This window comes from Nothobranchius furzeri, chromosome 11, assembly GCF_043380555.1.
Source record: "Nothobranchius furzeri strain GRZ-AD chromosome 11, NfurGRZ-RIMD1, whole genome shotgun sequence".
Taxonomy (NCBI): Eukaryota; Metazoa; Chordata; class Actinopteri; order Cyprinodontiformes; family Nothobranchiidae; genus Nothobranchius; species Nothobranchius furzeri.
In genome coordinates, this window is record NC_091751.1 from 53,379,545 (window position 1) to 53,396,073 (window position 16,529).

Genomic DNA, 16,529 nt, shown 5'->3' on the forward strand with positions numbered 1-16,529 from the left:
GTCACTGAAACGAGATTATTCTAAAACACGCAAATACAAAACTTACTTCCGCTGCTTTTTTTGTGTTCTGATCTGTGGCTCTGCTGCTCTTGGCACTTCTGAAGATGGATTCCCTTACAGATTTCATGAAAAGTGCGCTTTGAAGAAAAAGACAGGACACTCTCAAACTAAAAATTTAAAGGCAAATCAATCTAAATTGATAAAAAAGTTAAAAGATTTCAAACATGTAATTTTAAATGTATTTTATGTGCGCTGTGAACATTTCTGTTTACTCACAGGTCTACTTTTGCCCTTTGATTCTCCTTCCTGATGCATGCTGCTCCCGTTGCCGTTGTTCAGGCTCTCACTGGATGAAGTCATCCCCTGAAGATGGTCATTGCTGTTCAGACTACTGTAGCCACTAGACCCGCTGTTATGAACCGGCTGATTAGATAGAAGAGAGAGAACAAATTCAAAGCTCACAAGTTTTAGATTTGCTCCTTTGCCTCTCAGATTCATTTCACTCGATATTTTGGGTTGCTCTAGAAGTTGTGTGTCACCTGAATCTCTTTAATGATTAAAGAAGCAGTTTTAGTTGAGGTCATCTCTATTTATTGCTATCTCACCTGTAGCAGGAGTCGATGAATCTGCTCAGATATCTCCTGGATGTCGGGGTCCATGGTCTTCATTCGGCCCACAGACGAGACAGGGGGCATGAAGATGTCTTCATTCATCGGGCCCCTGGAAGACAAGCAACAACGTTCATGCACTTTATTTCATGCAGAGGAAAGTGATTTTTTATGGTTTTGGAGCTGGTAGACGACTGTCCAAGACCTCTGTGTGTGTGTGTGTGTGTGTGTGTGTGTGTGTGTGTGTGTGTGCAGTCTGAGACATTTCATGAGTAATACTCACATACGGACTTTGTGCCTGCCGATAACAAAGGAGACCTTTCTGCTCCAGGGATTCACAAAACTGGACCAGCTGGTGTCAAGGATGACATACTCTCCGTTTTGTGCACAGAAGCGGATCGATGAGTGGTCAAACGGTTGCCCAGCGCACTGAAGGACTGCATAGAAACAATCCAAATAACAGAAATCAGATAAACTCTTAACCAGAACATGGATCCTTGAGCTGACCCAACGGACTCACTCTTTCTGTGAATGGCCAACATGATCTGGCGGTCGCTGGGATGTAGGCGAAGAAGGACCGGGGTACCGATCAGGTCCTGCGGGAGGTGTCCGAGGAGAGGAACAGCCCTGACCCAGAAACACAACACATGATGACCTGACAGAGTTACAAATGAAGGGATGAAAGATTTCAGAATACTTTACCTTTCATCCACATCCTGAAACACGCACCCTGGAGTGTGTGTGGTGGTGAAAACACGCTTGTCCGTTGGAATTCTGGGAGCTGGGTGAAATATTTCATTCAAATATACTATGACTTGTTAAAATCATTGCTGAAGAATAATAATTTACCATTAACTAACCCCCCCCCCCCCCATTATTAACTGAGTTAATGAGCTGTCATCTGAAACCTGCTGTTCTTACCATCATATCCAGAGTGAACCTTCTCAGCCAGGAGGAGGCAGCAGAACTGGTCTTCAGCATGAACCGAGTCCTGGACCTTCATCAGGTAAGGTGTCATACGGAAGGGATAGTACCGTAGCTCACCCTCACACTCCTTACCACCACTGAAAATAGAAGCGAAAAACAAACCAAACATGTTTTATTAGAGTGTACCAATAATCTCCCAGCTCCTGGATTCTGGTTTTAAAACTGAACAAATGGGGGCAGCATTTAGCTTCTTTAGCTCAAAGGAAAAACCAAAGAAAGTAATAAATCATGGAGTCACATTATGGAAAGAAGATTAAATCAGCGAAGCACCTTTTAGTTTGCATGCATGTGTTTCTATGAATGTAAACACTGACCGGAAAAAGCATCTAATTGCTGCTTTTACGCATATGACGTCACAAATTTATATATAAAAAAAAACACTAAATTAGAATGAAAAGATGAATATAGACTAAAACAGCCCCGAGCAGCAGATGGCCCGATGTTGGGTATGAAGCAACTCACCCGATACGACAGAAGAAGGACTTCTCTTGCATGCAGTCGGAGGGAGAGCACTCTGAAACAGGGAGAGAAGTGTTTTACTTCAAACTAAACGATCCAAACAAACGGAAATCAGGATCTTCTGCAGGCTGTTAAAACAGTTCAGATTTCATTTTTAAACTTAACCATAAACACACAATTCCCAAAAAGGACAAATCAGCAAAGAAATGGTAACACTCTCATGAAAGAGGTTCTTCGCCGACAAACTATTTTTACTTATTATTTTTGAAAATTATCGATCACTCTGAGTTTAACATGAAGGCTGAACGTGAAAATAGTCTCCTACACCTATCTCCTGCATTAGCTTCTGATAGAAAATAGATGATGAAACGTTTGGATTTGAAAAGCCTGACAGATCCATGTCATGCTGTCACTAAACCTTCATGGACTCACCCATCTTGACTCATAACTAGGAAGGCTGTTGTTGATTTAGCATCCAGAAAACAGCAGAGAACGTCTCGGCTGGTGGAAGCTAACCGTTAGCATTAGCAACTCCACCATGAAACAGAACTCCTCCAGACTTAAGGTATTTGTGGAGATAAAGCATCCATGTTGCAGAGCAAACAGTCTGTGGTAGAGTTGTGTTGCTGCTAGCCAAATCAGTCCAGATGTCAGAAAATAAAACTCCAAATCCAAAGTAGCTTTCTCCATGCTGAAACAGACGCATCCGGGCTTTTTTCCCCCTGAGTGTGACTTACAAGGCATTCATTCCTACCAGAGACTATTGCAAATGTACTACAAATATGAGTGAAGGACCTTCCCCATTGCACGTCAAGATAAGCGAGATCATGAATGTTAAATGACAGTGTGACATAAATATGTGAGGATTTTCAAATCTTCAAGTTTCGCCGTCTATTTTCTATCAGAAACGAATGCAGGAGATAGGTGTAGGAGACTTTTTTCAGGTTCAGCCTGCATGAAAAACTCAGAGTGACTGAATCTAATAAAAAATAGGTGAAAATAGTTTCTTAATAAAGGACCTCTGGCCCAGCAGAGCAAATCACTCACCAGCTCTCATGCCAGGGTTTAAAACTGATATCATCTTAGGATGAGAAATGATAAGAGTTACAGCCGTTTTTTACAAAGTCTTACTTATTATGTCTCGGATCGGAAGTGTTGTACGAAAACTTAAATAAAAACGGCAGATTTTGATCTTTTTTTTGTGTGTTTTCTTACTAAACGTTTCAATGAAATCAACCTACTGGTTGATGAGATATTTGCTAAGAGAAAAACAAACGTTAGTGACAAGTTAGCGCTTTAAGTAGATGCTGAGGCTTGTGAAGAGAATAAAAATAACGAGTGACAGTTTACCTGCTCCGGCGCACATGCTCCATGAGGGCAGGCGGTACGGCGTAGTGAAGCTGTAGAACACGCTGATGTCCTGCGGTGTCAGAAACTCCACAAACTTGGAGTCCTGGAACACGTCCCTCTTGCAGTTGAGGATGGAGGCAGCTTGGTCAGAAATGTAGACTATTCTCCCAGAGATCAGAGACACGGCTACAGCAAAAATATCCTAGTGGTGACACACATTTCAAATTATTCATGAATGGAATATTTTGCATTCACCTGCTGAAGGTCAGTTATTTATTTGTTTAAAAACTTGATCTCACGTTGTTTTTGAGGGTGTATTCAGATGTGATGCTATCGATCTCTTCGATGGTGTAAGAAGAAACATCCAGACCCGAGGGCTGACTGTCATTGATCATCAGCAGCTGGTAATACTCCTCATTGGCTGCAAAATGGATGACATTTGGTCTGATTTAGGTCAATATATAGCATAGAAACAAATGTGATCAGTGTGATATTTAAAAATAAATCACTAAGTAATGATTTTATATAAAATATGATCCATCATACTGACATCAATAACATTTTGGATTAAAAGGAAATCCTTTAAAACCACATGGCGCTGTCCCACCCACTTACATCTGCACACATTTACAAGAGTTTAATTAAATGTTTTACAAAGATTTCTCGCGCTCAGATTTATGTGCATTTCTTTTTCTGGGGTGCAGCACCAACTGCATTCAAAACTGCAGACATTCTGGCTTTATAGATTGATCAATGTGAGTTGAACAGAACCTTATGGATAAAATATTGACTTAAAAAGCACAAATGAATGAAATAAACAGATGAAAATGAAGAAAAGGACTAGTGTTAGACTCTGTAAGGGCTACAAACCTTCCACCTGCTTCACACAGCGAAGAGCGTACTTCAGCGTGTTCAGTGTGGTCGACTTGCTGTTGTGTTTTTTGTCGGCGGGCACGTGCAGCTTCAGCTCCTTCAGCGTTTTAATCACCTCCTTCTGGTTCTTGGCCTTTGCAGATTCATCGCTGCTGCATGTTGAACACGTTAACACTCAAGAGTCAGTTGTGATAGAAAAACAGTGATTTTCCCTGCTGTCCTAGTGGTACCAGTCTATTCACTGACCTGCAGCCGCTGGTTGAAGGGTTGTCCTGCTCTGAGCTCAGCAGGCTGTAGGCGTTTGAGCTACTAGGTGGAGATGGGCTGTGAGAGTTTGAACTGTGAAAAGGATTAAAAATGAAAAGGAATGAGGTGGAAAAACATCAAACATTTATTAAAATTACAACAAAAACAGAGAGGAGATTTTTTAATGGCTTTGGTTAAAATATCCTCATTTAGAAGCCGTTCAGACCAAATTAAATTGAGTGTAGAATAGGAAATATATCAGATAAAAGAAGAAAAAAAAACATTTCCCATGTTTTATACACACCTGAGATGTTAAAGATATTGTTTAAAAAAGGGTGCACACTCTTACTTTGGAGTGCCATTAAGTACACCTAAAAATACATCTGCTGTTTTATTTATGTCCCAGTGCACCAGTGTGTTTAGAGCTTCACGTCTTATTTAGCAGCTGAGTAACAAAAGAAATCACACTCTCAACTTGGAGTCCCTCTCACCCTCTTAAAAGGACCACATTGAGAGCCCAGATCAAAGACAGCCCAGCAGGAACATGTAAAGGAAGCAGCAGTGAGGGGTCAACCCAGCAGCAGCTACAGCTCTTCTTGATGCTCTAATTTAGAAAACATGTTAGCAGCTACTTGACCGTTTGTCCTGACCTCTAGGAAGACTCCAGCTATGGTATCCTTATATATATATATATATATATATATATATATATATATATATATATATATATATAATTTGATCTAACAAATGGTGCTTAAAGAACATACAAAAGAAAATATTAATCATTTTTACATATGCTGTCTGCTAGAATAAATGGTTTTGTGACCATAACTCATATAACATTTGACACTACATCTAACAAGCTTCGGTCAGTGTGTTTAGATATCATCATAAAGTTATCATTCATCACACCCAACACCATGACAACAACTCACATTACCTAATGCACATACATTAGTGTCAGACTGTGCAACTTCCATCTGTTGAGAATGATTGAAATCTCATGGAAGTTGCAGGAAAGCCCATTACACAGTCAGATTTATCTTCACTGTGTGTGTGTGTGTGTGTGTGTGTGTGTGTGTGTGTGTGTGTGTGTGTGTGTGTGTGTGTGTGTGTGTGTGTGTGTGTGTGTGTGTGTGTGTGTGTGTGTGTGTGTGTGTGTGTGTGTGTGTGTGTGTGTGTGTGTGTGTGTGTGCTGGATTAGTGCATGTAAGAGTATGATCTAAACACTAAAATCATTAGCGTTCAGAAATACTGACTCACTTTAACACAGCTTATTGTGCCTAACAGGCTTACCTGCTCTAAAATAAAACTCACCTTACACTTTTAGCAGACAGACTTAACAAGAGGCTATTAACAGCTGCAGTCTGTGCAGCTAATTCAGCTACGCTACAACTCAAGCTACTATAATTAACCTGCTTAGCTGCTAAGAATAGAGAACATCCTCACAAGTAGCCTCTAAATCTGTTACAAATAGACTCCTGCCCTGCACAGTTCAGCAGCTGGCTTTGGACTAGACAGACTAAACTGATGTTAGTGGGCACTAGGCTAATTCAAACGGCAGCAGGAAGTCTGTAAGTCATGGAAACAAGTTACATAAAGAGGGTGCCCAAACGGGCTGGTTCTGTTTGAGTTTAGCCAAAGTAGATCAGATCAGTCCCGTCTGATTTGAAACCAGCAACCAAGTGGGACTTCGTCTTTGAGCTGCTTTTTGTGTTTAAAGCAGATGAATGACACAACAGACCATCTGCTTATAAATAAAGGGAAGACAAGCTTCAATTGGGTTTTTCCGTTGCGTTTCCATGGATGTTTCCTCTCCGCTGTGATGAATGTGAATGCAGGATAAATGTGTCACAAACAAAACAAGGCTGCTCAGGCAGGGACCAGTGTAGTTTTTGTGTGCACCAGTTCTGTTCAGACATAAAATTATCCACAATTAAACTGGAAAATGGATGGATGGATTAAACTGGAACATCAGTATAAAAATCTAAAAATCTTTGTTATCCAGGTTATTTTTGGTCAAAATGCCTAGAAGTTTATGAAAATAATGTCTAATGAAAACCATTTCTATCAAGATAGTTTAAAAAATTCTTTAATCTTCACTTAGTTACACCACTTAGTTCACTCATGTTTCTAATACATTTGCAGTGGTCTCTAGTAGGAATAAGTGCCTTTTAAGTTGTAGTCTGGGGGAAAAAAACCCTCAGGTGCACCTGTTTCAGCTTGGAGAATTCACCTGGAGGAGAAAGAAGCTTCAGATGAAAGGCTTTGGGGTCTTATTTCCTGATATTTGGACATCTCGTCTCTGATTGGCCAACAGCAACACAACTCTACCACTGACTCAGTTTGCTCTGCAATGTGGATGTTTTATCGCCACAGACAACACAAGCCTGAAGGAGTTCTGCCATGTGGTGGAGTTGCTAATGCTAACGGTTAGCTTCTACCAGCCGAGACGTTCTCTGCTGTTTCCTAGACACTTGACCAACAACAGCCTTCCCCACCGCAAGTCACGATGAGTGAGTCCATGACAGTGTGATGCAGATCTGACAGGCTTTTCAAATCCCAGAGTTTCACCATTTAGTTTCTATCAGAAGCTAATGCAAGAAAGGTGCATTCACTTCAATTTAAGTGCTCCATTTGTGTAGTTCACAAGCCAGTGCAATGATATTTACCAGTTTATCAGACACCCTTGTGCAAAATTACTTTATCCTGCAAGCATACATTAGTCTAAAGTTACCCAGCTATAAATCAAGTAGTGGGAGTCATTTAGCGACTTATATCAGGAGGAGAATTAAAAGAGAAAAGTAGGAATTAAGCTAAAGGGAACTAAGAGAGGGTTGGTGATTGAGAAAAACAAAGTTAGTTTTAAAAGATCAATAAGGGAAATGCTAGTGGTAAAAATTATTATGCTGAAGCGGTGAATCATGGTCCAACATTAAGAAGGAGTGGTTAAAAAATAAAAAAGGCCTAGATCCCAAAGACCGAGTGGCGTAAGCAAAGCATGGCCGAGGGTGAGGGCAAGGACGTCAGAGCATGCAACTGGGTTGCTCCACTCAGAGATAAACAGACACAAACAGTGTGTTTCCCCAGTAACAACGGTCTGGAGAGCATGACACACAACCCATCTGGCATTGAGGTGAAGCCAGGATCCAGCCTCCTTGATGACATCAATTGAAGTCTGGCTGTTTTCAGGGCAGGCTGCACAGTGTGTCAACCCACTTATGAACACAGTGAAGGTGGAGTTTCATCCTAAAGTCCTTTAACTGTAACTAAGACATGATCTGAGTGGCAAGAGCTCTTTAGATAAAAAGCTTCATAGACTTCAATAACTTTAGAGTGCTGGAGTTTATGCCCAATGAAAGACAAAAGGCACATCTCTATGTATTGCAATTTTTAATGAAATTACATTTTTCAAAATTGTGACATTTTCTTAACTCGAATTTTAGATTTGTGTATGTGGAGACTTGTGTTGAAAGAGTCATAGGCTCATTATTTATTTCAGATGCACATCCAGGCCATCGCTGACGATGTAGCTCACCCATCTGCAAGCATTAGTCAGCACCCACAAACACATCCGGTCCTCATAGCTACATTTATCATGACCTAATAACGATGGAAACACCAACGTTTTTATTAAACAGAAACTGAACTGAATATATTGATGCATGGTTCCAATTTGTAATCCAGGGCTGCTGTTTAGCTGACCTACAGCTGGTGTGTAGCTTTAAACAGCTTGGTGCTTTAGTCACTGCATAGTCAATGAGTGCCCTAGTCAAAGGTTGAACAACTGTGTGGATAATTCAACAAACCTACTTTACGTGCACCACCAATAAAGTTCCTTCTGCTGCTTGCAAAAAAAATGGTTCCCATCTTTGAAGTAAACAGTTTTTTTTAACAGAAATGTTCAAACCTCCAATTTTAGAAGATTTGGGTTCAGGAGAGTTTGGGTATTCAGCCACCTGCTGAGTCAAAGTGAATAATTAATGCTATCTGTTGGCTTTCTAAACTAAAAAAGTCTAATTGTATACATTTTAAAGGTGCAATAAGTAATTAAAAAAATTCACCAAACAGTCTAATGTCTCAATCATATCGGAAGGAAGATTACATTGAAACAGATTTCCTGACCAGCTGGCTGGGGGGTTGCCAGTTTTTCTCATTTTAAAAAGGCCGAAGAGGGACGTATTCTTTGTTTACAATCTGTTCCATACTTCCTGGTTTCAGAGCCAATCATATGTGAGCAGGCTGGGTTCCCAAATCAGCACAGGCAAACACTGCTGCACATAAGTCTGCACCAGCAGGCCAAAAGCTCCAGAGTTGTGGACAGACCAGAAGTCAGTAACAGGAGCAGCGGAAGTTATTTCTGGCAACCTATAAAGCCTCGGCATCTTTTTGTGTTACTCTAATGTTGGGTAAAGAAGGCTAGAGGATAATGTTGAGCTAATGTCGAGCTAACAATGTGAGTTAGCAACAAAATTCATCAAGGTACCTTTTCAATTACCAACAACTCATTATTACAGTGAAATGTAGTTATTAACTACTCAGATTTGCTCCTCATCTAGAATCTTCTGGCACTGATCCCCAACTGGCAACAGCCACAAAACTCACAAACTGGAGGACGGCGGGGTTGCTGAGAGTGGACTTGTTCGTTTTGATGCATAAACTGCAGTACCCAAATTTGACCACAGGATGTATTTCTTACTTCATGCACCTTTAAACGCCGTTATACTTAAACTATTGACTTATATGGAAATTAGTTCAGCTATGATTACAGTAAATTGAATTGTGGGTAGTTATATTTGAACTAGTTCCCTTTTGTTGTGTATTGGTTCCATGTAAATAAAAAAATATGATTTTAATGAGTGAATTTGCATTTTAATTTACTTTAAAAAGGCTCAGTTTGTGTTTCACAAAACAGGAGGTGTTCCGCAAGTAAAAGGATCAGAAACCTTGTTCCTCTCTTGCTTTTCTCTTTCACAGCTGCTAATGGCTTTCTTTTCCCAACAATCACTGACCTTTTAATGCTTTCAGAGGACTCCAGTAGTGCTGAATCCTTGCTGTTGCCATTGGAGCTGCCCACTGACTCGTGGCTGTGGCTCTCGTTCCCATGACTCTCATTTCCGTTGCTTTCATTGCCGTGCGATTCGGTCCCACTCCCACTTGATCCACTGCTCTTCATCTCCACATCCTCATCAGGATGCAAGCGAGAGCGTCCGTTCTTGCGAATGCTGTGTAGCGAGACGGTGGGGCCCTGACTGCTGCTGTCGCTGCCCTCTGAAGGCAGGCCCAGTTCAGGTCTACTTTGGCTGAAGCCTCCCACCCAGTGCAGCTGTGCCATTGAGCTGCAGCCCGAGGCGCCGCATGAGAGGGAACTGCTCGAAGTAGATGGTCTGCATCCCAAAGGTCCATCTCGGTCCTCTAGCACTGGGAAGCGATAGAGCTTGGAGTCTGAACCCTCAGACATCAGAAGGAGCTCTGTCCCGGGCTTGTTTCAGGTTGATTAGCAGGATAAGGAAAGTCCACAATCACCCCATTTTGAAAGGGGTGACTCTCAGTGGAATTAAAAGAAAACAGACAAATCTGTGGAGAGAAGAAAATTATAAATATGCACCAAAATCATCATCAACACACTGATATCAGTACAATGTGATAATGAGAATCGTAAAAGGGTAGAATGCCTTCAGGTCAGGGAGGAGGTCCTGCCTCAAATGTCTCAGGGTCTTGTTCACGAGTGAGGGAAAGATGGAGCGTGAGAACGATAGGCGGATTGGTGTTGCGTCTGCAGCACTGTGGGTGTACTGGTCTGCCGTGTTGAAGAAAGAGCTGAGCCGGAAGGTGAAGCTCTCGATTTCTCAGTTGATCTACATTCCTACCCTCAACTATGTTCACAAGCTTTGGGTAGTGACCGAAAGAACGAGATCACAGATACAAGGTCCACAGGGTGTCTGGGCTCTTTCTGAGAGATAGAGTGAGAAGCTCGGTCATCTGGGAGGGGCTCGGAGTAGATCTGCTGCTCCTCCACATCAAGAGGAGCCAGCTGAGGTGGCTCAGGCATCTGATTAGGATGCTTCCCGGACGCCTTCCTAGTGAGGTATTTAAGGCACGTCCAACTGGGACGAAACCTAAAGAAAGAACCAGGACACGCTGGAGGGACTATGTCTCTCGGCTGGCCAGGGAACGCCTTAGGATTCCCCCAGAGGAGCTGGCCCAATTGGCTGGGGAAAGGGAAGTCTGGGCCTCTCTGCTTAAACTGCTGCCCCCGCAACCTCACCCCAGATAAGCAGACCATAATGGACGGATGGGTGATAATGACACAAGCTAAATCATTTGCATCAAGTGAATTTTAAAGGAAAAAGTTGAAGAGAGCAAACTAAAATGTTACATTTAAAAATGTTTCTTTATGCAATTTTGTCTAAAAACTGCTGAGGTTTTTGAAACAAATCAATTGGATGCATGTGCACAGATATAGCATGTACATAGTTGTTTGAGAAAAAAAAAATCAATGCCGCAAAAAATGCTTCATAATGCTATTATGTGCCTTTTAGATCAGAGAGCCCCATAGGGGTTGACCCCTGACCTCTGAGAAGACAGCCTGCCCATCTGACGTACTTCAACCTTCCCGAAGGATTTTATCACCTTGGAACACAGTGAAATTAGGCCGGTTTAATCTGACCAGCATCAAACGTCACTATCCATCAGTGTGTCACTTTGTTCTGTTATCTGTGGCCTTAAGTGAGCACGTGAGGCAGCAAGGCAAGGCTTCAGAAACGCCAGATTTACAAACAGCGTCCACTTGAAAAGCTTCAGCTTTTAGAAAGTGAGCCATCTCTTGTTTGTTTAAAGCACCAACACCGGTGTGCTTGGAATAAACAAAACGGGTGTTTCGTTATTGCACAACACATTAAAAGTCAGGGACACCAAAGGTAAAGCTGCAAGTTACAATGTTAAATTAAAGCAAATCCAAAAAAAAACAAGTGAGGACTCGCATAAGCAACAGGTTGCTCTCAAAGACGTGTTTGTTTTTATCCTCACACCTGGCGGTTTTCCAGAAGTAAGCAGAAAAGGTCGTTAAGCCTTTAACTGGTCTTCGTAATGGAAAATGTGAATTTATTTACCCGGGCTTAATGGGGATGTGCGCCTCTAGTTTCACCGCGTTTGTTTTAGACATCAAGCCCGGGCACGCACAAACATTTTTATGCATGATTTATCTGGGTCAGCATGCAGTAAACACATGAAGGATCAATGAAAGACGGGATTTGTAGTTTAGAAATAGGAGTGCCAACGCATGAAAATCCCTCAACAACACTTATTACTCACTGTGTGTTTTAGGATTTGAGGGTGAAAATCTATTAACAAGAAACCTCAGAATAAACACTTTCTGTCATGCACCTTAAAGATCATACTGGACATAATCAACATTCTGCAAGAAAAGGACAATAAATGCTGTCTGGAGCTTTTATTGAGACTTTTTTCCTGCAGAAATTGTATCACAAGCAGTAAATGTAACTGGTGCAAAGATTAAGAGCTGTCACACAATGTGTCCAATTACAAAGTCCAGACGTTTGAACTAGTTACCAACCTGCCAGACTTTCACCTGGTTTGCTGACAGCTACTTCAAATCTGCTCACTCAGGACCAGGAGACAGAAAGGGACCGCTTGCAGAGCTGCAAAGGAGGGAGACGTTCAATCAGAAGACAGATGGAAACCAGATGCTATCACAGGTATTTAGTACTTGCAAAAATAATGAGATGCACGTGTTTCAAAGTACAGATTATTGATTATAATTTAACTAAGTAACACGTATTGATTATTTGTTTCTTTTTTACCCTGTTTCTAAGAAAAGTCCCAGTTAAAAGATTAAGTTGACAGATGCCAAAACTCCAATAGATATGTGCAGCAGCAAAACCAGCTGTTCAAAGCTACAAACATCAGTAGAAAATGTTGCAGAATGAGTTAAATGTTTATCAGATATTTTCTTTACCCAGTGTTTCTGTGAAAGATCATTTGCTGAACATAATTTCTTTTTTAATTGTTTCATTTGAAAAGTTTTTTTATTGCCTGCAAGTCATTTAATTGTAGAATCCAATTTTTAGCAATTAAAACTTTTTTCTTAAATATTTCTTGTTTACATTCAACCTGGATAAGAGTCTAATCATTCGACCTTTGCAACGAGAATTTCTGACACAAATTTGATTGTTCAGTTGAACGCCTCCACGTCAATAAATCTATTCCATTCAGCCGAATTCTCATTCTACATGAGACAACAGCCTGAATTTCTTGTGTCCCTGTGGACATTTTTAACCAATGGGGTCTATACTGTGTCTATACTGTGCACTCTCCTCTCACATGAGAGATTTCTGCAGAGTCACTTCTCGGTCATCCACTTCTAATTGGCTTTGGTTAATGATACGAGCACAGGAAACTAAGCAGCTTAATGGTAGATACGGACATTTTCTGGTTAAAGTGCACCGTGACTGGCTGCCAGTCTGGGAGAGCAGCTGCATTTGTCTCATATTAAGGCAAGAACAACAGGGAACACGAGTCTAACAGGGAGAAACATGAGCTATATATTGCCTTTTGTGTTCATTTAATGTAATCAAAAGCTTGCTGAGAGGAAATGAGAACATTTAGCTTACGTCATGTTTCCTAATTGTTATTGACTCTGAAGCTAAATCACTTTGTTAAGGTGCCTCTTTTGCTTTAAACCACTTGAGAAAAAGTCAGTAGTAGCTAATTACAAGCACTTTGTGAACTGGTTTACAAAACTTTTTTATACTTATTTTTTAGGTGATTGATATTAATCATTGAACTTCTGCATATATTTAGTAAACTCATACATTTGTGGTGGTCACGATATGATATTGGTAGGACCCAAAATGCAGTTACCCAGGATGACACGAGGCAGGGATGAAGATTAAGAAAAATCCTTTATTTTAAGGTGAAACAAAAAAATAATAATTCCAAGGCAGGGAGCCAGTAGCCCAAAATTCCAGATAAAGATCTGGAGATCCAAAACTCTAGAAAATCCAAGAAGACCAAGAACACTGGTAATCCAAAACGAGACAAGACTGACAGAATAACACAAACAATGGACCGACCCAAGACAGAGGCAAGACAGGGCTTAACAGGGAGGAGTCATCAGGGAAATTGGCAGCAGGAGTGTGGAGTGAGGGCTGGAGGGAAGACAGGTGAAAATAATTATCAAGATGGGAAAACAGAATCTGAGGACGGCCAAATAACCTAAAAACTCTAAAACACAAAACTAAACCTAAAGACTGCGGGAAGGACTAACACAAACACACACCATCACACACAAATGCACAAATAGAAACAGAACTGGGAAATGGACAAGCACACTCTCTCTCTCTCTCTCTCTCTCTCTCTCTCTCTCTCTCTCTCTCTCTCTCTCTCTCTCTCTCTCTCTCTCTCTCTCTCTCTCTCTCTCTCTCTCTCTCTCTCTCTCTCTCTCTCTCTCTCTCTCTCTCTCTCTCTCTCTCTCTCTCTCTCTCTCTCTCTCTCTCTCTCTCTCTCTCTCTCTCTCTCTCTCTCTCTCTCTCTCTCTCTCTCTCTCTCTCTCTCTCTCTCTCTCTCTCTGAACCAAATAAATAGAACTGGGGAATGGACAAGCACACACACACAGAACTGGAGCAGGACACTTACACACGCACATCGAGCTGGGGGACAAAGAGGCTGGGGCTACAAGGACACAGAATGTGAATGAAGACCTGGAGGGGCTGGGGATGAATGAGATGACACGGGACCAGGGAGGAATAATTTTAAAGCCTACAACATAAGACACCTAACTGAGACGCAGACAAAGGACACATGAGGTCGCTGAGAGACACAAAAGGGAATCTAGAGAGGGATGGAGAACACCAGGAGGCACATGAAGGAAGGGGCAGACGCAGACCATGACAGTGGTCACATGTAATTAAATTGTGCTTGATTACTTCAGAAAAAACATATGAACATAAGTGACAGTGGAGATCAAAATTAGTCAGTGTTCAACATCATCAGCTAAGGCAATGACTGGCCGACCTGAAACTCAAAAATCTGATTTTTTTAAACCAGTGAATTCACCTTTGCAAAGTAGAAATGAAAAGTCTGACTATTTTCCAAATCCATTAACTCTCCATCACCAGTAATTGAACTTTCATGTGCATTTTTTCATCAGGAATCATAATTTTTTATTAAATCATAAATAAAATGCAATAGATTATTGATGAAAGTCTGAGCTGCATCAGCAAAGGCAAAAACGATTACAGGCAGGTCAAAGCTGCACAAACACCCGAAAATGATATCGACCATCAACCAGAATCTGTGCATTTCTATAAACACATACTGATTATACTAAATTGCATCAACTATCAAAAGTATTCCCTTATAACCTTAATAATAATATATAGTGAAATAAAACTAATTTAATTTGTGATTATTAAAGCAGCTTTATTTGTGATGTATTTGTTCACATGACCCTCTCAGGCTCAAAATAAGTTTTGACGAAAGGATGAACAACTAAGTCCTTCAGGGGTACCTCTCTGAGTAAAAAAAAAATGCTCATGAAATACGTGGAGTAACCAGGTAGGTAGGTTTTAACATTGCAAATCTGCAACGCCTGCCTCCAGAGGGTTAAAACTCAGAATTCAAGCATGAAACTCTGACCTTAGTGGGAAATGACCTAGTTAAGCATGCTCATTTGTGGAGTAGCTGGAATATCTTCCTATGAATCTCTTGATCTGCTGCTGTGGGTGGAGACGTGTAGAGATGACAACTCTTCTGTTGACTTCAACATTAAGATAAACAGATCTAAATTTGTTGTAGCCCTTGCCAGCTCTTACTCAGGCATCTTTTCTCCACCTTCTCCAGGGAAATAGGAAACTGAATTTGGCCATAGCAGCCTGCTGCCTTGCTCTGTGTTTATTACCACACTCAATCCTTTATTGGGCTCCATATTTAAATGTCCACACGTGCATCACTATCTCTACTGTCAGACATCACCAAATAAACCCTTCAGTTTTTGACTGCATGAGGTCCTCACTGTGTTAAATACCGTAAATGAATGAACAAGTACAAGACACAGGTGAATTGAAAACAGATAATAATAATAATAATAATAATAATAATAACAACAACAACAACAATAATAATAATAATAATTACAGTGGTTTGTTTGGGGTGTATAGCTATTATGTGAAATTATCTAACAGGAAGGGAACTTCTGCCATGTGCTGCAGCAGCAGACTTTATGTAAGGGGTTATGCTGGAGTTTTCATGAGACACTGAGCCCATAGAGCACGTCCTGTCTCCTAAAGTGACTCTGACATCACCGTCCCGGTCCCGCCGCCCGGTTAACTCCGTCACTTAGCGAGCTCCACCGGTTTACTGCGGGATGCTTTCACTCTCCTTATGTTTAAGTTTATCTACCCGCCTGTCACCTGCAAAATTTCAGCTCACACTCATATGTCACGTCAAGGTCACAAACGCCACCTAGGTTTTATTTACAAGCGGCTAACCAGGGGCGTTATTGCTCAATTTTGCCTATTTGAACACAACACTGTCCATTATATATCTCACATACAAGTTAAACTTCACCAACCTTACCTAAATCATCCGCGCTATCACTTCCGGTGTGTCCGTGGAGGGGGAAAGCCTCGCTTTTAGATCTCTCTCAGACAAATTCCTCAGTCGTGGTCTTACGCAGCTTTTAAGAAAATGTTTTCTCGGACTCCGGCGTCTACACACTGCACTGAATCTACGACGCAAGCAGTGACCTCATTACAAGCCCCTTTCCGAGCCCCCTCCTACAAACGAGAATCTCATTGGCTGGCGCGGCCGCCAGTCTCGCCCTCGAGGATGTTTGGACCAATCGGTGCAGTGAACGTTATTAAAGGCGGGAACACTAACAGGCGCTCCACGCTGTGATTGGTCTGCGCTGCTGTCTGTCAGTTTATGTAAGGCTGTGTCGCAGCTTTTCACATGGAGACCCACGGGTACCGGGAGCGAATCACT

At 41.4% G+C, this 16,529-nt stretch overlaps 1 protein-coding gene across 7 annotated transcripts in view; it reads right to left on the bottom strand.

Moving 5' to 3' along the window:
* Positions 1-16,262, bottom strand: part of per2 (period circadian clock 2) — a 28,259-nt gene extending 11,997 nt beyond the window's left edge. For 4 of the 7 annotated variants that reach the window (XR_008563167.2, XM_015956909.3, XM_015956908.3 and 1 more), the window contains exons 1-15: positions 16,122-16,173; positions 12,100-12,184; positions 9,536-10,100; positions 4,524-4,616; positions 4,275-4,429; positions 3,704-3,825; positions 3,405-3,606; positions 2,058-2,109; positions 1,530-1,672; positions 1,311-1,389; positions 1,129-1,235; positions 892-1,045; positions 606-720; positions 277-423; positions 47-137 (exon numbers count right to left, since the gene is read on the bottom strand). Coding sequence is in view for 6 of the 7 variants with exons in the window: in XM_015956909.3 (XP_015812395.3) it covers positions 47-137; positions 277-423; positions 606-720; positions 892-1,045; positions 1,129-1,235; positions 1,311-1,389; positions 1,530-1,672; positions 2,058-2,109; positions 3,405-3,606; positions 3,704-3,825; positions 4,275-4,429; positions 4,524-4,616; positions 9,536-9,984 (1,909 nt within the window). In the remaining variant the exon portion in view is untranslated. Of the gene's footprint in view, positions 1-46; positions 138-276; positions 424-605; positions 721-891; positions 1,046-1,128; positions 1,236-1,310; positions 1,390-1,529; positions 1,673-2,057; positions 2,110-3,404; positions 3,607-3,703; positions 3,826-4,274; positions 4,430-4,523; positions 4,617-9,535; positions 10,101-12,099; positions 12,185-13,406; positions 13,477-16,121 lie in introns of those variants that run through there. The other 3 variants (XM_054740273.2, XM_015956907.3, XM_054740277.2) reach the window with 3 other exon arrangements.
* Between the last annotated feature and the right edge of the window lie 267 nt (positions 16,263-16,529).